General features: G+C 43.9%; 1 protein-coding gene across 5 annotated transcripts in view; it reads left to right on the plus strand.

The window, feature by feature from the left end:
- LOC132401000 (serine/threonine-protein kinase MRCK alpha-like) overlaps window positions 1-23054 on the plus strand; it is a 573066-nt gene that overhangs the window by 391081 nt on the left and 158931 nt on the right. For all 5 annotated transcript variants that reach the window (XM_059982693.1, XM_059982697.1, XM_059982694.1 and 2 more), the window contains one exon: window positions 16047-16157. In XM_059982693.1, the coding sequence (XP_059838676.1) occupies window positions 16047-16157 (111 nt within the window). The remainder of the gene's footprint in view (window positions 1-16046; window positions 16158-23054) is intronic.

Consider the following 23054-nt stretch of genomic DNA (forward strand, 5'->3'; position numbering starts at 1 on the left):
GGAAAAAACCCTGATGCGAGTTATATTCAGCCTTCAAACAGGCTGCAGGCTACAAATTACAATGGAAGATAGAAAAGGCATGTAAAAAAGGCAATGTTACAATAATCACTGGGGATTTCAAAATCAGAATCAGGTTTATTACCACTGATATGTGTCATGAAATTTGTTAAACTTGGCAGTAGCAGTTCAATGCAATACATAATATAGAAGAAGAAGAAGAAGAAGAAAAATAAATAGAATAATAAAAAATAGTTTATCATTTACAGTATATACTGAATAGATAAGAAATTGTGCAAAAACAGGAATAATGTATATTTTAAAAAGTGAGGTAGTGTTTATGTGTTCAATGTCCATTTAGGAATTGGATGGCTGAGTGTGTGCCTTCAAGCTTCTGTACCTCCTACCAGATGGTAATAGTGAGTAAAGGGCATGTGCTGGGGAGGTCCTTAATAATGAACGCTGCCTTTCTGAGACACCGCTCCTTGAAGATGTCCTGGGTACTTTGTCGGCTAGTACCCAAGATGGAGCCAACTAAATTTATAACCCTCTGCATCTTCTTTTGGTCCTGTGCAGTAGCCCACCCCCCCCCCCTTACCAGACAGTGATGCAGCCTGTCAGAATGCTCTCCATGGGACAATTATAAAAGTTTTTGAGCGTATTTGTTGACATACAAAATCACTTCAATCTCCCAGTGAAGTATAGTTGTTGTCTTTTCTTCTTTATAACTACATCAGTATGTTAGGACCAGGTTAGGTCATCAGAGATCTTCACACTCAGGAACTTGAAACTGCTCACTCTCTCCACTTCTGATCCCTCTATAAGGATTGGTATGTGTTCCTTCATCTTACCCTTTCTGAAGTCCACAGTAAGCTCTTTAGTCTTACTGACATTGTGTGCAAGGTTGTTGCTGCAGCACCACTCCACTAGTTGACAAATTTCGCTCCTGTACACCCTCTTGTCTCCATCTGCGATTCAACCAACAATTGTTGCATCATCAGCAAATTTATAGATGGTATTTAAGCTATGCTAAAGCCACACAGTCATGGGTATACAGTGGCATGCAGAAGTTTGGGCACCCCGGTCAAAATTTCTGTTACTGTGAATAGTTACGTGAGTAGAAGATGAACTAATCTCCAAAAGTCATAAAGTTAAAGATGAAACATTCTTTTCAACATTTTAAGCAAGATTTGTGTATTACTTTTGCCTTGTACAATTTTAGAGTGAAAAAAAGGAAAGGAGCACCATGCAGGAGTTAGGGCACCCCAAGTGATTTGAGCTCTCAGATAACTTTTACCAAGATCTCAGACTTTACTTAGCTTGTTAGGGCTATGGCTTGTTTTTCAGTCATTGTTAGGAAAGGCCAGGTAATGCAAGTTTCAAAACTTTCTAAATACCCTGACTCCTCAAACCTTGTCCCAACAACAGCAACCATGGGCTCCTCTGAGCAGCTGCCTGGCACTCTGAAAATTAAAATAAATGATGTCCACAAAGCAGGAGAAGGCGACAAGAAGATAGCAAAGCGTTTTCAGGTAGCCGTTTCCTGAGCTTGTAATTAAGAAATGGCAGTTAAAAGGAACCATTGGAGGTCAGGTTGAGGTCTGGAAGACCAAAAAAACTTTCTGAGGAACTGTTCATAGGATTGCTAGAAAGGCAAATCAAAACCCCTGCTTGACTGCAAAAGAGCTTCAGGAAGATTTAGCAGACTGGAGTGGTGGTGCACTGTTCTACTGTGCAACGACACCTGCACAAATATGACCTTCATGGAAGAGTCATCAGAAGAAAACCTTTCCTGTGTCCTCACCACAAAATTCAGTGTCAGAACTTTGCAAAGGAACATCTAAGCAAGCCTGATGCATTTTGGAAAGAAGACCTGTGGACTGATGAAGTTAAAATAGAACTTTTTGGCCGCAATGAGCGAAGGTATGTTTTGGAGAAAAAAGGGTACAGAATTTCATATAAAGAACACCTTTCCAACTGTTAAGCATGGGGTGGATCGATCATGCTTTGGGCTTGTGTTGCAGCCAGAGGCACGGGGAACATTTCACTGGTAGAGGGAAGAATGAATTCAATTAAATACCAGCAAATTCTGGAAGCAAACATCACACCGTTTGTAAAAAAAAAGCTGAAGATGAAGAGAGGATGGCTTCTACAACAGGATAATGATCCTAAACAGACCTCAAAATCCACAGTGGCTACCTCAAGAGGCACAAGCTGAAGGTTTTGCCATGGCCCTCACAGTCCCCTGGCCTAAACATCATCAAAAATCTGTGGATAGACCTCAAAAGAGCAGTGCATTCAAGACGGCCCAAGAATCGCACAGAACTAGAAGCCTTTTATAAGGAAGAATGGGTGAAAATCTCCCAAACAAGAATTGAAAGACTCATAGCTGGCTACAGAAAGTGTTTACAAGCTGTGATACTTGCCACGGAACTCCGGAACGTTGAGCTGGCAATCCTGCCCCTCTTGCAACCAAGTCTTCCTAATGGCTACAATATCATTATTCTATGTGTTGGTAAATGCTCTGAGCTCTCTGTATTTCCTACCGTACTTTTTGCATTGAAACACACACAACACAGATAATTTGTTCCACCACATTCAATCCTTTGATTCCTGATTTTGTCCGAGATTTTAACAATATTTACCTCCATAACCTCGCCACTAACTTACGGCATTCTGATTCCAATCCCTCTGCAACTCTAGGTTAAACCTCACTGTGCAGCATTAACAAACCTTTCCGTTAAGATGTTGGTCTCCCTCCATTTCAGGTATAAACCATTCCTTCAGTACAGGCCCCACTTTCCCTGGAGGAGAAATATTAAGCCCTCCCTCCGACACCAACTCCTTAGCCACCTGTTTAACTGTATAATCTTCCTAGTTTTAAGAAGGGGAGCAAATACTGAGATCACATCCCTGGAGGTCCTGCCCTTTAACTGAGCACATAACGCCCTGAACTCCATGTGCAGAACCTCTTCATTCATCCTACCCATGTTACTTGTACCTACATAGACCACGTCTTCTGGCTGTTCACCCTCCCACTTAAGAATGCTGAGGATTCCATCTGAGATGTCCTAGGCTCTGGCATCCAGGAGGCATATGGGAATCTTGTTATTGCCATAACCTCCTGCCCGTTCCCCTAACTGTCGAATCCCCTATCACCACAGCGCGCCTTTTCTTCCCTTGCCCCCCCCCCCCCCATTCTGAGTCACAGAGGCAGACTCAGTGCCAGAGACCCTGTGATCATCCCTCCCCAATTATGTCCAAAGTGGTATAGTTGTTGATGAGAGGGATGGCTACAGGGGTACTCTGCATTGGCTGTTTAACCCCTTTCCCCTTCCTGATTGTCACCCTTCCTGAGTCCTGCACCTTGGGTGTAATTACCTTTCTATATGTCCTATCTATTATACCTTTGGTCTCCCAAACAATTTGGAGTTCATCCAATTCCAGCTCCAGCTCCTTAAAGCGGATTGTTAGAAGCTGCAGCTGGATTCACTTCTCACAGTTGTAGTCACCAAGGACACTGGAAGTCTCCCTGCCTTCCCACATCCTGCAAGAGGAGCATTCAACTACCCAGCCTGACATTTCCACTGTCCTAACTGTGCAGATATAAAGAAGAGAAGGGGAAAAAAGCTTTTCTAAGAACTTTTCTCTTTTTGCTTTCTCTGACTGAAGCCTCTCCTCACTAAAGCCTCAAGGTCACCACTCTTAACTCTGTCCACTCAGATGATGGCCACTACCCTTGCCCCTACCTTCCTTTAAGTTGGTCTTGCTAATCATTCCCAGTGTGGATTGGTCATTTGTCAGAGAACAATTACACTGTTGCGATCTGCCACTCTGCATTGAAATCCCCTCTTCTCAATCTTGTGATGTCCTGATTGGTCACTGGTCAGAGCTTATTACTCAAGAGCTCAGATGATAGTGTTGAATGCTGTGCTGCAGTCTATGAAGAGCATTGTGCTGTTGCTTATCTTGCCTGAAACTGGGGCTGTCTTTCTTATACTTGTGTATAAGCCCAATTTAAGCACAAACAGGAGAAAATCTACAGATGCTGGAAATCCAAGCAACACACAAAAAATGCTGGAGGAACTCAGCATGCCAGACAGCATTGATGGGAAAGAGAACAGTCAAAGTTCCAGGCCAAGGTCTTTTAGCAATGCTGGAGAAAAAAAGATGAGGAGTCAGAGTTAGAAGATGGGGGGGAGGGAGCACAAGGAGATGGGTGAAACTGGAAGGGTGGGGTGAAGTAAAGAGCTGGGAAGTTGATTGGTGAAAGATTTACAAGGATGTTGCCTGAATTGGGGAGCATGCCTGAGTGAACTCTGCCTTCTCTCCTTGGAGCGGCGGAGGATGAGAGGTGACCTGATAGAGGTGTATAAGATGATGAGAGACATTGACCATATGGATAGGCAGAGGCTTTGTCCCAGGGCTGAAATGGCTAACACGAGAGGGCACAGTTTTAAAGTGCTTGGAAATAGATACAGAGGAGATGTCAGGAGCTAGTTTCTTTTATGCAGAGAGTGGTGAGTGCGTGCAATGGGCTGCCAGCGATGGTGGTGGAGGCAGATACGATAGGGTCTTTTAAGAGACTCATGGATAGGTATATGGAGCTTAGAAAAATAGAGATCTATGGGTAACCCTAGGTAATTTCTAAAGTAAGTACATGTTCGGCACAGAATTGTGGGCCGGAAGGCCTGTATTGTGCTGTTAGTTTTCTATGTTTCTATGAAAGAGATACAAGGTTGGAGAAGGGGGAATCTGATAGGAGAAGGCAGAAGACCATGGGAAAAAGAAAAAGGGGGAGGAGCACCAGGGGGAGGTGACGAGCAAGCAAGGAGATAAAGTGAGAGAGGGAAAAGGGAATGGGGAATTGAGAAGGTAGGGGTCATTATTGGAAGTTTGAGAAATTGATATTCATGCCATCAGGTTGGATGGAGGCTACCCAGAAGGAATACAAAGTATTGCTCCTCTAACCTGAGTGTCACCTCATCGCGACAGTAGAGGAGGCCGTGGATGGACATGTTGGAATGGTAATGGAAAGAGGAATTTAAATGGGTGGCCACTGGGAGATCCCACTTTTTCTGGTGGACAGAACATAGTTGCTCGACTAAGTGGTCTCCCAATCTACATCAGGTCTGACCAATAAACGAGACCACACCGGGAGCACTGGATACAATAGATGATGCCAATAGACTCACAGGTGAAGTGTTACCTCACCTGGAAGGACTGTTTGGAGGCCTGAACAGTAGTGAGGGAGGAGGTGTAGGCTCTAATTGGTCATTTCGCGCCTTGCTGATGGTCTGATTCCTTTTCATCTTGGTTAAATGGCTCTTTCTTTTGCTTAGTTTTGATTTGTCATTATCGTTGTATCTTGAAATCATGATCTGGAATAATGTTGAATATACTTATAAAACCCAGTAGGTCAGGTATCATCTTGGTCAGGCTTCCCACCAAAGAAATAGGTAAAAGGGAAAAAATATATTCCTGCTTCTCTGTTTAATCCCACATTCCCACATTAGTTTGTTGCTTCATCTTACTACGCCTGGTCACTATCATAGCATGTCTTCTGTGCATTATTTCTCTCAGTAAGCTTCTTAACCATATCCAGCTTTTTTGTCTGCATTTCTTACTGAAATCAATATTTGTTGAAGTCTATTGTTTAGAATGTATAAATGAATCAATTAATTCACTACCTACGCAAGTGCTTCTGAGATGGAGTTTATGGGCCAAATGTTGTCAAAAGGGACTAGCTTGGATTGGCAGAGTGACTGCAGGACTTTGTGACTCCACTGGCTGAATCATGGCTTTCCTTATTCCTTAATTGGCTGTTTCATTTCTATCTCCACACCACCACCCGCTCACCTTCTGCCCAAGCAATGGGCTCATTCAACATGTAAACCTTCTCATTTTCTTCCAGCTTCAGTAAGATTCCACCATTAGCCATGTCTTCCTCACTCTCACCATCTCAGCATGTTAAGGAGACTATTCCCTCACAACTTTGTTTTCTCATACATTCTCACCAGTCACTCCTTTTCTTACAAAACCACAGGACATGTAACATTTGAGCTGTTGCTGCACCATGTAGGGATCCAGACAGTACTCCCAAGTAAAGCAATGATTCACTTGCACTTCTTTTAAGCTAGTGCACTGCATTTGGAGTTCAACATGTACTGTTCTCTACATTTGAAGACAGCAAACTTAGATTGTGTGACCTCTTTGGGGAGGGCCTGCATTCAGTCCACAGAGTGATTCCGAGCTCCTTGATGCCTTCGTTTCTTTATGGTAACGGGACCTTCTCTCGGACTCATGACTGGCCACTATTTGATATGCCAAAGTCGCAGTCTAGAAGACTAGTGCACCTCATAGGTTCCAGAATTTCCTGGCTCTGGAGGTGAGCTGACTTGAGGTTGGCGCTTCTGCTGGAAATTGGTGTGTCGTACAAGACAGAAGTTTGAAAGCAGCATGCTGGCTGATGACTGTGTGCCCAAAGATGCAAGTTATTTGGACACAGAGCTCAGAAGAAGTGACGCAACAGACCTTTAACATTGTAAATCAGTGAGTTGTTTGTTATGTCTCCCCTCTAGCTGTGAAAGGGACACCTCTTTTCCCTGATTAGGGAGGGAGAGAGCCTGTGGTATGTGGAATTACTGGGTGAACCATAGTCTTTGGGGATACTGCAGGTCTATGTCTTTATTGATGCTTTGCTGCACGCTCTAGTGCTCAATGGGGGGCATTGATGCTGTTTTGCTGGTGGGGAGGAGATTGTTGCTCTGCTACTGCTTATGCGTGGCTCGGGGAGCTGAGGATAACTTTGGGGTTCTAACATTTAACTGTCATTCATTCTTTGGGGCACTCCTGTGTTTTCATGGATGTTTGCGAAGAAAAGGGATTTCGGAATGTATATGTTGTACACCCTGTCCTCATTAATGTGCAGGGGATACGTTCCTCGCAGTCAACGCACAGAATGGAAAAGTATAATGTGAATAATTATTTAAATGGAGAAAATAGGGATGCGTTCCAGAGGGCTTCCTAAATATGTTTTATCTGTAACTTATTCACATTTTCATACCAATATGACACAAAAGTAGTACCACAAGGCAATGTTTGTATTATATTTCATCAATTTAAGGTAATATTCAATGTAATAAATCATAGAAAGTTTCCCTTGAAACCTGACAGTCTTTTCATCCTTACTTGTGTAAGTGTATTTTGGCATATGCTTCCAAAAAAGTCTGGTTTCATCTGCATTAAACACTGCTTTGGTGTGATGCCGAACTCAACTATCATAGCCCACAACTGCAAAGGGTAACGTTCAGCAGCTTCATGGTCAGCACTAGCTTGCTCACCACGCACAGCTAAGATGTGAAGCCTGTGACGATTAACAAACTTAGAAAACCATCCCCTACTTGCATTAAAACAAACAATATCACTTGACACTTCCTCACCAGCCTCTGAACAAGCCGACCATAAATTTCCAAAGCTTTCACACGAAGATGATCGGAACTGAATGTTTTTTTTCTTTGTTTCATGCTCAATGTACAAACTCAACATTTTCTCCATAATCATTTGTCATAATCAGGTTATGCACTTTTGTAACAATTCTTGAAGACACCTGTGATGAATCAATCACTGCACTTTTTATTTTCTCAGCATTTTTCTTTATGTTTTTGATTGTGGACTCACCCAGGCCAAAGTAGCGTCCCAGAGCTGCGTTACCTTCACCTGACACGGCCCTGTTTATAATTTCCAACTTTTTTTTAAGCTTTAAAGCGGTTCTCTGCCACTTGGCTGATGGCCCAGGACTTGGCGTAGGACGTTTAGGAGGCATACAGATAGTTAAGTATTTCAAGCACAAAATCAGTGCACCTTAGGTAATAACAACAAAAGTTTAAGAATGCAAGATTGCACATCCACATGCTGCCAAAACCTATGCAAGACTGGCTTGAGTGAGACTGAGGCATGCACACGTGACTTGTATTGGTGGGAAAGCAGTGCTTCTCGTCCCAACAGCCTCACATAACTGTGAGTTTTGGATGCATATAAGGAGAAGTTGGTAGAAAGAGGATCAATGCATAACTGAATCTGCATTGCCTGAAGACGCATATAATGAGGATAGGGTGTACATTTCTCTGACATTAAATGTACCTTTGAAACCTTTGAATTTGGTTCTGCTAACCTATTTGTCTACGATATTCTTCATTGTTATTATGATGCCCAAAGTAAGACCACCTTGTCTTCTATCTGTACATATTGTAATCTTGCTGAATAAGTTTTCAACAAATTCTGTATGATGCAGATTTTATTCCACATCTCAAATTGTGGGTAGTGATTTGTGAATTCTGTAAGGTTGTATTTACATAACCTGAGCAGCGGTAACACAGGGGTTGCTTGAATTACCTTTGTCCTATCCTTACCTTTGTCCTTACATAGTCTGCAATTTAAAACTAACTTGCTTCTTCTCTTCCTCATTCTGACCAATACACTTCAAACTGAAATGTTCACTGCTTCTGATTTCACAAATGTTGCCAAAACAGTAAGGTATTTCCTTTTCTGTTACTTCAGAATCAATATTTTTTGATTCCCAAAGAACAGAACATCTTTTCCTCCAATACACCTGAACCCACAGAATCAGAATCAGGTTTGTTATCACTGACATATGTTATGAAGTCTCTTGTTTTTTGCAGCGACAGTACTGCGCAATACATTAAAAATACCATAAGTTGAAATAAGAAAGATAAACAAATGAATATGTAGTGGAAAAAAAAGAGCAAAATAGTGAGGTAGTGAGGTTTATGGACTGTTCAGATATCTGATGACAAAGGGAAAGAAGCTATTTCTGAAACACTGAGTGTGTGTCTTCAAGCTCCTCTACCTCCTCCCAGTGGTAGCAAGGAGAAGAGTATGTCCTGGCTAGTGAAGGTTCTTATTTATCAATGCCCACCTTCTTTAGGGATTGCCTTTTGAAGATGACCTTGATGGTCTGAACACTAGTACCCATGATGGAGCTGGCTGAGTTTACAGCCTTCTGCAGCTTTTTCCAATCTTGTGTGTTGCAGCCTCAATACTGAACGGTGATGCATCTAGTCTGAATGCCCACCACAGTACATCTGTAGAAATTTGCTAGAACCATTGGTGGCATACTGAATCTCCTCAAACTCCAAATTGTATAGTTTCTGGCAGTCGTGTTGCAAATGTAAGTCATTCTTCTGGAGAGTGAACATGATCATGGAGCATTTTACATACTTGTTCCTCAGAGGCTGGTGGATGAACTGTCCTCATTAGGACTCAGCATCCCTCTCTGTAACTGCATCTTGGACTTCTTGATGGAAAGCTCCCAGTCAGTCCGAGTTGGCAGCAACATTTCATGCTGACCACTAACGCCCCAAAGGGCTGTGTGCTCAATCCACTGCTGTTCACATTGCTGACTAATGACTACACTGCCAGATCCATCTCAAACCACAGAAAGTTCATGGATGATACTACAGAGGTTGGTCTCATCAGCAACATTGATGAGTTGGTATACAGAGAGGAGGTAGAGGCTTGTCAAATAGTGCAAGAACAAAAACCCGAGTCTCAACATGGATAAGACAAAAGAAATGAGATTGGACTTCAGGAAGGTGCAGTTCGACCACACTCCATTGCATACTGACGGTGCTACCATGGCAAGAGTGAAAAGAACAAAATTCCTTGGTGTAAATGTAACAGTCAATCTAACCTGGCCCACACATCTTGCTAGTCAAGATGGCACAGAAATGTTTACCCTTTCTGAGGAGAATGAAGTGTGCTCATTCTAACCTCTATTCTAACAACTTTCTACAGGAGCACTATCAAGAGTCTTTTGTCCGGCTGCATTTTTGTGTGGTATAGAAGCTGCAAGGCATCAGAGTGCAAGACCCTACAGAGGATAGTAAAATCTATTGAGTGGATCACTGGAATCCTCCTCCCCCTCATTTGTGATACTTACCAGGAACTAAAGCATTGTTGAGGATCCCTACTACTATCCTACAATCTCTTTGACCCACTACCATCAAGAAAGAGGTACAGAAGCTCTCCCTGTACCATGTTCCTGCCACCAGACTCATCTCTGGAGCACCTGGACAGTAGAAGATACCTACATTAGACAATTGTTTATTGACTTCAGCTCTGTCTTCAGTACTATAATTCCAAGCAAACTCATCTCCAAGCTCCTAGACTGGGACTCAATACCTCTGTCTGCCACTGGATCCTCTAATTCCAGACTAACGTACTTTACTTTAGTGTCACCAAACGATTGATACTAGAGCATACAGTCATCATAGCGATATTTGATTCTACTCTTCGTGCTCCCTGAAGTACAAATCGAAGTAAATATAATAAAAATTTAAATTATAAATCATAATTAGAAATTAGAAAAGGGAAAGTAAGGTAGTACAAGTCAGGTCCAGATATTTGGAAGGTACGGCCCAGATCCGGGTCAGGATCCATTCAGCAGTCTTATCACAGTTGGAAAGAAGCTGTTATCAAATCTGGCTGTACAAATCTTCAAGCTCCTGAACCTTCTCCCGGAGGGAAGAGGGACAAAAAGTGTGTTGGCTGGGTGGATCGTGTCCTTGATTATCCTGGCAGCACTGCTCCGACAGCGTGTGGTGTAAAGAGAGTCCAAGAATGGAAGATTGGTTTGTGTGATGTGCTGGGCTATGTTCACGATCTTCTGCAGCTTCTTCCAGTCTTGGACAGGACAACTTCCATACCAGGTTGTGATGCACCCTGGAAGAATGCTTTCTACGGTGCATCTGTAAAAATTAGTGAGGGTTTTAGGGGACAGACCAGATTTCTTCAGCTTTCTCAGGAAGTAAAGGCGCTGGTGGTCCTTCTTGGCAGTGGACTATGCTTGGTTAGATCAAGTCAGGTCATTTATGATACTCACCCCAAGGAACTTAAAGCTTTTGACCTGTTCAACCTGCGCACCACCGATGCAGATGGGGTCGTGCGGTCCACTACTCCTTCTGAAGGAGTACTCCTCCTCCTTCTCAACAACCAATTCCTTCATCTTGCTGATGTTGAGGGATAGGTTATTGTCTTCGCTCCATGCCACCAGGTTCTTAATTTCCTCTCTGTGCTCAGACTCATCATTACCCAAGATACGGCCTACAATTGTGGTGTCATCAGCAAACTTATATATCGAGTTTGATGGAAACTTGTCTACACAATCATAGGTGTTCAGTGAGTACAGCAGGGGGCTGAGTACACAGCTTTGTGGGGCACCAGTGGTCAGAGTGATTGTAGAGGAGAGCTTGTCCCCTATTTTTACAGCCTGGGTCTTGTCTGTGAGGTAGTTGCAGATCCAGCTGCAGATCTGAGTACTAAGACCCAGGTTCCAGAACTTAGGAATCAGTTTATTTGGAATGATGATATTAAGGGCAGAGCTGTAGTCACTGAAAAGGAGCCTTACATATGCATCTTTATTCTCCAGGTGTTCTAAGGAGGAATGTAGTGCCAGAGAGATGACATCTGCCATTGACGTGTTGCTCCGGTAGGCGAATTGCAAAGCGTTGAGGTTGACCGGTAGGTTATGGTTGATGTGTGCCATAACCAATTGCTCAAAGCACTTCATAATAATTGATGTCAGAGCCACAGGTCGATAGTCATTCAGGCGTGCTACCTTGCTTTTCTTCAGCACCGGGATTACCATTGCCTTCATAAAACATGAGGTGATCTTAGACTGAGGCAGGGAGCAGTTGAAGATGTCAGCAAACACTCCAGCTAGCTCGCTTGCACAGGCCAGGAGAACCTGTCCCGCGACGCCATCTGGGCCCGTTGCCTTCCTTGGATTCATCTTCAGGAAGTCTCTTCTAACATCTTCCTCGGTGAAGGTGAATCTCGATGCCACCAGTTCCGGTTCATCCAGAGTGGGTGGGATGCTCCTCTTCTGTTCGAATCTTGAGTAGAATGCGTTAGGTTCGTCAGGAAGAGAAACACTACAGTTATTGATATTCCTAGCCTTTTCTTTGTGCCCAGTGATCTCATTTAGACCCTGCCATAATGTACTGGCATCCCTCTGGTTAGCCTGAGCTTCCAACTTGGCTCGTTATTCCTCTTGGCACCTTTAATGGCTTTCCGGAGTTCACGCCTGGATTCCGTGTAGCGACTGGTATCCCCGGACCTAAAAGCCGCAGCTCTAGCCTTCAAAAGGGACTGGACCTCATATTTCATTCAAGGTTTCCGGTTAGGGAATACCCGGATCGTCTTGCGAGACACACAGTCCTCTGGACATTTCCAGATAAAGTCCGTGACAGCTGAGGCTACTCATTGAGGTTAGCTGCCATACTAACCTTGAATACTAACCAGTCCACTGATTCAAAGCAGTCACAGAGGACCTCATCCGTTTCCTCTGTCCAATGCGACACCACTTTTGACACCGTGACCTCCCGCTTCAGTTTCTGTTTGTAAGCCGGGAGGAGGAGTACAGCCTGATGGTCCGATTTTCAGAAGTGAGGTCGTTGGATGGAACGGTAGGCATCCTTGACCGCTGTGTAGCAGTGGTCAAGTATATTTGGGCCTCTAGTGGAACAGGAGACATGTTGGTATAACTTTGGCAGCGCTTTTCTGAGGTTGGCCTGGTTAAAGTCCCCGGCTGTAATGAACAAAGCCTCCAAATACCTGGTCTCAAGTTCACTGATGTTGGCATACAGTGTATTCACAGCACACTCCACGTCCGCCTGGGGAGGATTGTAGACTGCTGTCAGTATGACCGAGGTGAATTCCCATGGCAGATAATAGGGATGACACTTCACCGAAAGATGTTTCAGGTCCGGACTGCAGGAGCTTGTCAGTGCCACTGTGTCCGAGCACCACGCAGTGTTGATCAGTAGGCAGACACCACCACCCTTCGTCTTGCCCAAAGACGCCATGCGGTCCATCCGATGGATCGAAAATCCCTCTGGTCGGATGGCACAGTCGGGTGGCAGGGGAGAGCCAGGTCTCTGTGAAACAGAATACACAGCAGTTCTGCATCTCCCTGCAGTAGGTGAGTCTCCCTTTAAGATCATCTACCTTGTTCTCTATGGCTTGCATATTAGCTTGTGGGATGGTGGGCAGAGGGACCCTAAGGCCCCTCCGCTTCAATCTGACCAGCACCCCAGCTCCCACGCTTCCTCGGTAAATAGTGATCTTTCCAGGTTTCCATCGATGCAGTGTGTTGTTGGCAGCTCTTTGAGGTTGGTGGATGTGTCCTGCGGGTGTCGTCAGGCGCTCCAAGTTGGGCCGAGTGACGGGGGAGGCTCTGCTGCCACTTCCAACTGCTGGGGGCCCGTGCTGTCGATCGGGTCGGGCCCCGAAGCCAACACTTAATCCTAGAGGGCTGGGCTGCCGGCTGAAACAAGTCCATGAATTGAGTCCCGGTTGCAGAGGCATCTGCTCCAGCCGAGCCTCGGACTCGATTTCCGAGGTCAGTGGCGGAGGCCTCACTTCCGGCAGCTGTGGATGGCCACCAACGGGGCTCTACAGTGGTTGCTCCGGGGAAGCATCTGGGGTACCTTGAGGTCTCTGACGTCACTTCTGTGTGGTCGTCTGCTTCGGAGAGGTGCTGGTCGGAATGGGCTACGTCTCCAGGTGCTCCGACATGACGGCAGGACGCGGGTCTCTGGGAACGTGGTGGACCTCGGCCTCGCTGATCGGGTCCAGGTGCAGTTCGGAGTTGAAGAAGCAATTCTGGCGCGTCGGTGATCTCCAGCTAGGTCAGTAGCTTCGCCAGGGTGTTGTTGATCTTGCAAGATGTCGCAAATTGGAGGTTTAGAAGGGATTCTCGGGTATAGGATAGTGTAGGGGGCAGTTTGCTCGGGAGAGCATGTGCAGAGTCACCAGATACCGGCACCATCTTAATAACATACCACAGTCAGTCAGGATAGGCACCAACACTGCTGCCATGATTATCTTCACCACTGTTGTCCCCACAAGATACATCCTCAGCCTTCTACTCCCTATACACTCAATGATTGTATGGCCTGATTCTGCTCTAACACCGTCTACAAGTTTGCCGATGATACCAGTATAGTGGACCATGTTTCAAATAATGTTAAATCAGAGTACAGGAAGGAGATAAAGAGCCTTGTGACATGGTGTCAATGCAAAAATCTTTCCCTCAGTGTTAGTAAGACAAAAAACCTGGTCATTGACTCAAGAAGGGGTCAGTTCACATGGTACTATTTACATCAGTGGTGCTGAGGTCGAGTTTTGAGAGTTTCCCAGGAATGAACATCACCTGTAGCCTGGACTGATCCAATCATGTTGACGCCATGGTCAAGAAAGTGCACCAGAACCTCTACCTCTTCAGGAGCTAAAGAAACTTAGCATGTTCTCTGTGGTCCTCACGAATTTTTATTGATGCACCATAGAAAGTATCCTATCCAGATGCATCACAGCTTGGTATGGCAACTATTTTCCCAATACTTCAAGAAACCCCATTGAGTTGTGGACACAGAGGACTTATTGGAAACCAGCTTCCCCTCTGTCTGAACTTCAGATTGCCCCAGTAAAGCAGCCAACATAATTAAAGATCCTGCCCACCACAGATGTTCTTTCTTGTCCTCCTTGCTATGGGGTGAGAAGAAGGTAGAAAAGTATCAAAGTATATACTACCAGGCTCAAGGATACCTTCTGTCCAGCTGTTATAAAACTATTAAGCAGTTCCCTTGTATGATAAGATGGATTCTTGACCTCACAATCTACCTCTTCATGATCTTGTACTCTATTGTCAGCATACATTACACCTTCTTTGTAACTTTAACACTATCCTGCATCCTGTTATTATTTTTCCTTGTACCATCTCAGCCCACTGTTGTAATGAATTGTATGAGCAGTATGCCAGCAATCTTTTCACTGTACCTAAGTACATGTGACAATAATAAATTTAACAACTTACTAGTTTACTGTTGTCAACAATAATACTGACAATTATTCTCCATTCCAGATAATACCCGAGAAACCTCTGGTTTGCTGCAGTCTCTGAGGTCCTGCTTTACTATATTACACAATTTTGACACAACATTGATAGCAGAAATGTAGTTATAAGTCAGGGTGGTTTGAAACTTAGGTAAAACATTAAAGAGGAGTTTTGGTAATAAAGGTTGGAGGTTTGGAAAATCTTGTTGAAGGAGCCTCAACAAGCAACAGCTAATACATCATAGTGCAGCCACAGTTGCACTGCTGGTGGACATGTTGCAGTCAAGATGACACCTATGTTGTGTGTAAGTGGTCATAGCTGACACCAGATCATGCAAAAATTACCACATATCATGTGGTGTCTAAATGTTTATCAGATTGTGTGCACGTGGACCTGAACTTCACTTTCTGGGGAGCCTGGATGGAACTGAGCAGTCTTGTTGTCAGTGACTGTTTTCATTGATATAACAGTTGATACTGCATGTAATATACTATTCTAGATGGTTGAGACAGAGAGTATCTTAAGCTACTCAGATGTCATGGGGTTGTGAATTTCTTCTGTGCATGGTTTCAATCCTTTGATTCATTTTGTGAGCTTGAAGTGAAGGGAATCACTTTTACCTTGTCTCTACAATTGATGTTCAAACCAATCTTGTAATGAGAGCTGACTGAACTTAGGTTACCTTCACAGAGCTCTGAAAGTTTGGAACCATGTGTTAAAATGAAATTCAGTTGCTGGGAATTGGTGTTTCTTCTGTTGGGCACCTAGGGTATCTGTTTCCTCTTTAAACTATCTAAATGATATAATTTGGCTTAAACTTTTAATGTTAGATTTCACAAAGATGTTGCCAGGACTGGGAGCTTATATAAGGAGTAACTCAATAGACTGGGACTGTTTTCCCTTGAGTGAAGAAAACTCAGGGATGATGAAGAAAAAAAAAACACAGATGTTAAAAATACAAAATAATGTAAATACAAGATACACTCACCTAGTCAGGCAGCATTTGCAAAAAAAAAACAGGTTGATGAACCTTCATCTGATCTATAGAAAGAGAGTTGTTGGGAGATGGCCTGTAACAATGATTCTGGTGTACCTAATTTATTATTCAATGTCAATGTTTTCCCCAAACCAGCTGGATGTGCAGATGGAACAAGTAGCTGCAGAGGCAACAAAGGAACGAAAGCTACGAGAGCGGAGCGAGCAGTACACAAAGCAGCTGGAGGAAGAACTTGAGGGGCTCAAGGTGAGACTGATTGATAGGACAATTCAAAGACGTACTTGATTTGTCTCTGGCTTCGAACAAGATGAATGATGAGACACTGTGTTACCTGAATGTTTCCCAAAGAGTTCATGTGATAGAATAGGATTGCTTAGCCTTGGCCAGTCAGTCGCAAACATCAACCTGAGGAAAGCTGCTGGCTTGCTCAAGTAAATACCAAAAGAGGGGGAAATTTTTTAATGTCCTGGGGTATGTAAAGACAGACATAGTGAAGACTGACACAGTCTTTAGTTCATCAGCCATCTCTTTGTCCCCCTTTATTATTTCTCCTGCCTTATTTTCTAGAGGTCTTATGTCCACTCTCATTTCTTTTATTTTTAACATACTTGAAAAAAAACTTTTACTGTCCACTTTGATATTACTTGCTAACTTGCTTTCATATTTAATCTTTTCCCTTCGAATGATTTTTTTTAGTTGCTCTCTGTAGGTTTTTAAAAACTTCCCAAACCTCTATTTTTCCACTAATTTTTGCTTTGTTGTATGCCCTTTTGCTTTTACAGTAGCTTTGACTTCCCTTGTCATCAATGGTTGTACGATTTTACCATTTGAGTATTTCTTCAATTTTGAAATGCCTATGTCCTGCACCTTCCTCATTTTTCCCAGAAATGCACTCCATTGCTGCTCTGGTGCTCTGGTGACATCCCTGCCAGTAGCTCCTTCCAATTTACTTTGGCTACTTCCTTTCTCATACCACTATAATTTCCTCGTACTCCACTGAAGTACTGCTACATCAGACTGTACTTTCTCCATATCAACTTTCAAGTTGAACACAATTATATTGTGATCACTGGTTCCTAAGGCATCTTTTACCTTAAACTCCCCAATCGCCTCCAGTTCATTATGTAACACCCAATCCTGTATAGCTGATCCCCTACTCGGCTCAACGACAAACTGCTCTAAAAAGCCATCTCTTCAGCATTCAACAAACTCACTCTCTTGAGATCCATTACCAACCTGTTTTTCCCAATCGACCTGCATGTTAAAGTCTCCTATGACTATGATAACATTGCCTTTTTGACTCGTCTTTTCTATTTCTATATCTGTAACCTGTGGTCCACCTCCCAGCCACTGTTGAAAGGCTTGTATATAACTGCCATTGCTGTCCTTTTACCCCTGCAGTTTCTTAAGTCAACCCACGAGGATTCAACATCTTCCGATCCTATGTCACATTTTTCTACTGATTTGGTGCCATTCTTTACCAGTAGAGTCACACCACCCCTCTGCCTACCTTCCTATCCCTCCGATATAACATGTAACCTTGGACATTCAACTCCCAACTATATCTTTTAGCCTTGATTCAGTGATGGCCACAACATCATAACAGGCAATCTGTAATATTGCCAGAAGATCATCTACTTTATTTCTTATACTACACACATTTAGATACAACACCTTGAGTACAGTATTTGTTATCCTTTCTGATTCTGCAATTCAGAAAGATAAAATGTACATAAGTCACCTGGACCAGAGGAACTGCACCCTAGGGCTCTGAAAGAGGTAGCATTAGAGATTGTGGTGTCATTAGAAATGATCTTTCAAAAATCATTGGACTCTGACGTTGTTCCAGAGGATTGGGAAATTGTAAATGTTACACCACTCTTTCAGAAAGAAGGAAGGCAGCAGAAAGGAAACTATAGACCAGTTAGCCTGACCTCAGTAGCTGGGAAGATGTTAGAGTCAATTGTTAAGGATGAAGTGATGGAGTACTTGGTGTCACAGGACAAGATAGTACAGAGTCAACATGGTTTCCTTCAGGGAAAATCCTGCCTGACAAACCTGTTGGAATTCTTTGAGGAGATTACAAGTAGGATAGATAAAGGGGATTGTATATTTTGACTTTCAGAAGGCCTTTGACAAGATGCCACACATGAGGCTTCTTAGCAAGTTAAGAGCCCATGGTGTTACAGGAAAGTAACTAACATGGTTAGAGCATTGGCTGATTGGTAGCAGGCAGCAAGTGGGAAGAAAAAGGTCCTTTCTGGTTGGCGGCCAGTGATCAGTGGTGTTCCACTGGGGTCAGTGACGAGGCCACTTCCTTTTATGTTGTATAAAAGTGATTTTGATGATGGAATGGATGGCTTTGTTGCAAAGTTTGTGGATGATACGAAGATTGGCGGAAGGACAGGTAGTGTTGAAGGAACAGGTAGGATGCAGAAGGATTTAGACCAGTGGTCCCCAACCACTGAGCCACAAAGCATTTGCTACCGGACCATGAGGAAACGATATGAGTCAGCTGCACCTTTCCTCATTCCCTGTCACACCCACTGTTGAACTTGAATGCATGTGAGGTCATTACGCACATGAAGTTATTACCCATGCAAGGTCATCAGTCGCTTAAATGCAGTGATACCCTCACCCAAGGATCACTGGTTGGCCTTCAGTAACCGGCCACCTTGCGCAACCAGCGAAAAATGCCGTTGCTACTGGCCTGGAGCACGGACAGATGGGTGCCGCCTCTGAACTTGTTTAGCACACTGAATGTTCGCGGGGAGCCCGGTGCTAAAATATTCGCAGACAACCTAAGTCAGGCTCAGGGTTTTGTAAGTAGCAGAGCAGCTACCTCACTGCGATCTACTGAAAGTCATCCCTCCAACCAAGCTTTTATCGGCCAGTAGATCCTACCTACCTACAAGGGAGGGCGGGCGCGCGCCCTGTCGCACTGCTCCCTCGGTCAGTTGCTCTCTCCGGACTGTGACCCCCACGGCCCCGGTACGGGGACCTCCAGCCCTTAACCTTGTCCTCTCACTGGTGTGTTGCAATGATTTTATATGTTCCTACGAAGAACATATGCGCTGTGTGTTTAATATCCAAAAGTTACTAAAATATTATGATGCTATTGACTTATAAGTGAGTTATAATTGACTTCTCACTATATTCATGCGAGCAAAATATGTGCTGTGTTTAATATTAAATTCATTAGATAAACCCTTTTAGAAACAAAATTGAGTGTATTAGCCACTTACACGTGACTAACAGTTGACTTACCACCTATATTCCAGTCGTGATTAACACCACCCACCCTGTCGGCTGGTCCACAAGAATATTGTCAATTTTAAACTGGTCCACGGCGCAAAAAAGGTTGGTGACCCCTGACTTAGACAGATTAGGAGAATGGGCAAGAAAGTGACAAATGAAATACAATGTTGGAAAATGCACGGTCAAGCACTTTGGTTGTATAAATAAATGTTCGGAATATTTTCTAAACGGGAAGAAAATCCAGGAATCTGAGATGCAAAGGGACTTGGGAGTCCTTGTGCAGAACAACCTAAAGGTTAATTTGCAGGTTGAGATGGTGGAGAGGGAAACAAATGTCATGTTAGCATTCATTTCAAGAGGTCCAGAATACAAGAGCAAGGATATGATGCTGAGGCTTTATAGGGCACTGCTGAAGCCTCACCTTGAGCACTGTGAACAGTTTTGGGCCCCTCATCTTAGAAAAGATGTGTTGGCATTGGAGAGGGTGCAGAGGAGGTTCGCAAGGATGATTCCAGCAATAAAAGGGTTATCATATGAGAAACATTTGATGGCTCTGGGTCTGTACTCGATGGAATTCGGAAGGATGACGGGGGATCTCTTTGAAACCATAGAACACTACAGCACAGTACAGGCCCTTCAGCCCTCCATGTTGTGCCAACCCATATAATCCTTAAAAAAGAGTACTAAACCCACACTACCCCATAACCCTCCATTTTTCTTTCATCCATATGCCTGTCCAAGAGGCTCTTAAATACCCCTAATGTTTTAGCCTCCACCACCATCCTTGGCAAGCCATTCCAGGCACTCACAACCCTCTGTGTAAAAAAACTTACCCTGATGTCTCCCCGAAACTTCCCTCCCTTAATTTTGTACATTTGCCCTCTGGTGTTTGCTATTGGTGCCCTGGGAAACAGGTACTGACTATCCACCCTATCTCTGCCTCTCAAAATCTTGCAGACCTCTATCAAGTCCCCTCTCATTCTTCTACGCTCCAAAGAGAAAAGTCCCAGCTCTGCTAACCTTGCTTCATATGATTTGTTCTCCAAGCCAGGCAGTATCCTGGAGAATCTGCTCTGCACCCTCTCCATAGCTTCCACATCCTTCCTATAATGCGGTGACCAGAATTGAACACAATGCTCTAAGTGGGGTCTCACCAGAGATTTGTGGAGTTGCAACATGACCTCTCTACTTTTGAATATTGAAAGGCCTAGACAGAGTAGATATGAAAAGGATGCTTCCCATGGTGGGAGAGTCTAGGACAAGAAGGCACAGCTTTAGGTAGAGGGGAACCCGTTCAAAACAGAGATGCGGAGAAATTTCTTTAGCTAAAGAGTGGTGAATTTGTGGGATTTGTTTCTACGTGCCGCAGTGGAGGCGGTGTATTTAATTGACAATAGACAGTAGGTGCAGGAGTAGGCCATTCGGCCCTTCTAGCCAGCACTGCCATTCACTGTGATCATGGCTGATCATACACAATCAGTACCCCGTCCGTACCCTCTCCCCATATCCCTTGACCCCGCTATCTATAAGAGCTCTATCTAACTCTCTCCTGAATGCATCCAGAGACTTGGCCTCCACTGCTTTCTGGGGCAGAGCATTCCACATATCCACCACTCTCTGGGTGAAAAAGTTCTTCCGCATCTCTGTTCTAAATGGCCTACCCCTTATTCTTAAACTGTGGCCTCTAGTTCTGGACTCACCCATCAGTTGGAACATGCTTCCCGCCTCCAGCATGTCCAATCCCTTAATAATCTTATATGTTTCAATCAGATCCACTCTCATCCTTCTAAATTCCATTGTATGCAAGCCCAATCGCTCCAATCTTTCAACATATGACAGTCCCACCATTCTGGGAATTAACCTTGTGAACCTATGCTGCACTCCCTCAATAGCAAGAATGTCCTTCCTCAAATTTGGAGACCAAAACTGCACACAATACTCCAGGTGGGGTCTCACCAGGGCCCTGTACAGCTGCAGAAGGACCTCTTTACTCCTATGCTCAATTCCTCTTGTTATAAAGGCCAGCATGCCATTAGCTTTCTTCACTGCCTGCTGTACCTGCATGCTTGCTTTCATTGACTGATGTACAAGAACACCTAGATCTCGCTGTACTTCCCCTTTTCCTAACTTGACTCCATTTAGATAGTAATCTGCCTTCCTGTTCTTGCCACCAAAGTGGATAACCTCACATTTATCCACATTAAACTGCATCTGCCATACATTTGCCCACTCACCCAACCTGTCCAAGTCATCCTGCATTCTCATAACATCCTCCAGACATTTCACACTACCACGCAGCTTTGTGTCATCAGCAAATTTGCTAATGTTACTTTTAATCCCTTCATCTAAATCATTAATGTATATTGTAAACAGCTGCGGTCCCAGCACCGGACCTTGCGGTACCCCACTGGTCACAGCCTGCCATTCCAAAAGGGATCCGTTAATCGCTACTCTTTGTTTCCTGTCAGCCAGCCAATTTTCAATCCATGTCAGTACTCTGCCCCCAATACCATGTGCCCTAATTTTGCCCACTAATCTCCTATGTGAGACTTTATCAAAAGCTTTCTGGAAGTCCAGGTACACTACATCCACTGGTTCGCCTTTGTCCATTTTCATAGTTACATCCTCAAAAAACTCCAGAAGATTAGTCAAGCATGACTTTCCCTTCATAAATCCACGCTGACTCGGACTGATCCTTCTACTGCTATCCAAATGTGTCGTAATTTCCTCTTTTATAATTGACTCCAGCATCTTTCCCACCACTGACGTCAGGCTAACCGGTCTATAATTCCCTGTTTTCTCTCTCCTTCCTTTCTTGAAAAGTGGGACAACATTAGCCACCTTCCAATCAGCAGAAACTGTTCCTGAATCTATAGAACATCGGAGAATGATTACCAATGCGTCCACGATTTCGAGAGTCACCTCTTTAAGTACCCTAGGATGCAGACCATCAGGTCCCGGGGACTTATCAGCCTTCAGACTCAACAGTCTATCCAACACCGTTTCTTGCCTAATATAAATTTCCTTCAGTTCATCCTTTACCCTAGTTCCTTTAGCCACTATTACATCTGGGAGATTGTTTGTGTCTTCCCTAGTGAAGACAGATCCAAAGTACCTGTTCAACTCATCTGCCATTTCCTTGTTCCCCATAATAAATGCACCTGTTTCTGTCTTCAATGGCCCAATTTTGGTCTTAACTATTTTTTTGCTATTCACGTACCTGAAGAAGCTTTTACTATCCTCCTTTATATTCTTGGCTAGTTTACCTTCGTACCTCATTTTTTCTTGGCGTATTGCCCTTTTTGTTATCTTCTGTTGCTCTTTAAAAGCTTCCCAGTCCTCCGGTTTCCCACTCATCTTTGCTATGTTATACTTCTTCTCTTTTATTTTTATACTGCCCTTTACTTCCCTGGTCAGCCACAGCCGCCCCTTACTCCCCTTAGGACCTTTCTTCCTCTTTGGAATGAACCGATCCTGCACCTTCTGCAATATTCCCAGAAATACCTGCCATTTTTGTTCCACTGTCTTCCCTGCTAGGGTATTGTTCCATTGAACTTTGGTCAGCTCCTCCCTCGTAGCTCCATAGTTCCCTTTGTTCAACTGTAATACTGACACATCCGATTTTTCCCTTCTCCTTCTCAAATTGTAGGTTAAAACATATCATATTATGGTCACTACCCAATGGTTCCTTTACCTCAAGGTCCCCGATCAAATCCGGTTCATTGCACAACACTAAATCTAGAATTACCTTCTCCCTGGTAGGCTCCAGTACAAACTGTTCTAAGAATCCATCTTGGAGGCACTCCACAAACTCTCTTTCTTGGGGTCCAGTGCCATTCTGATTCTCCCAGTCTACCTGCATGTTGAAATCCCCCATGACAACTG

This window comes from Hypanus sabinus, chromosome 10, assembly GCF_030144855.1.
Source record: "Hypanus sabinus isolate sHypSab1 chromosome 10, sHypSab1.hap1, whole genome shotgun sequence".
NCBI classification, from domain to species: Eukaryota; Metazoa; Chordata; class Chondrichthyes; order Myliobatiformes; family Dasyatidae; genus Hypanus; species Hypanus sabinus.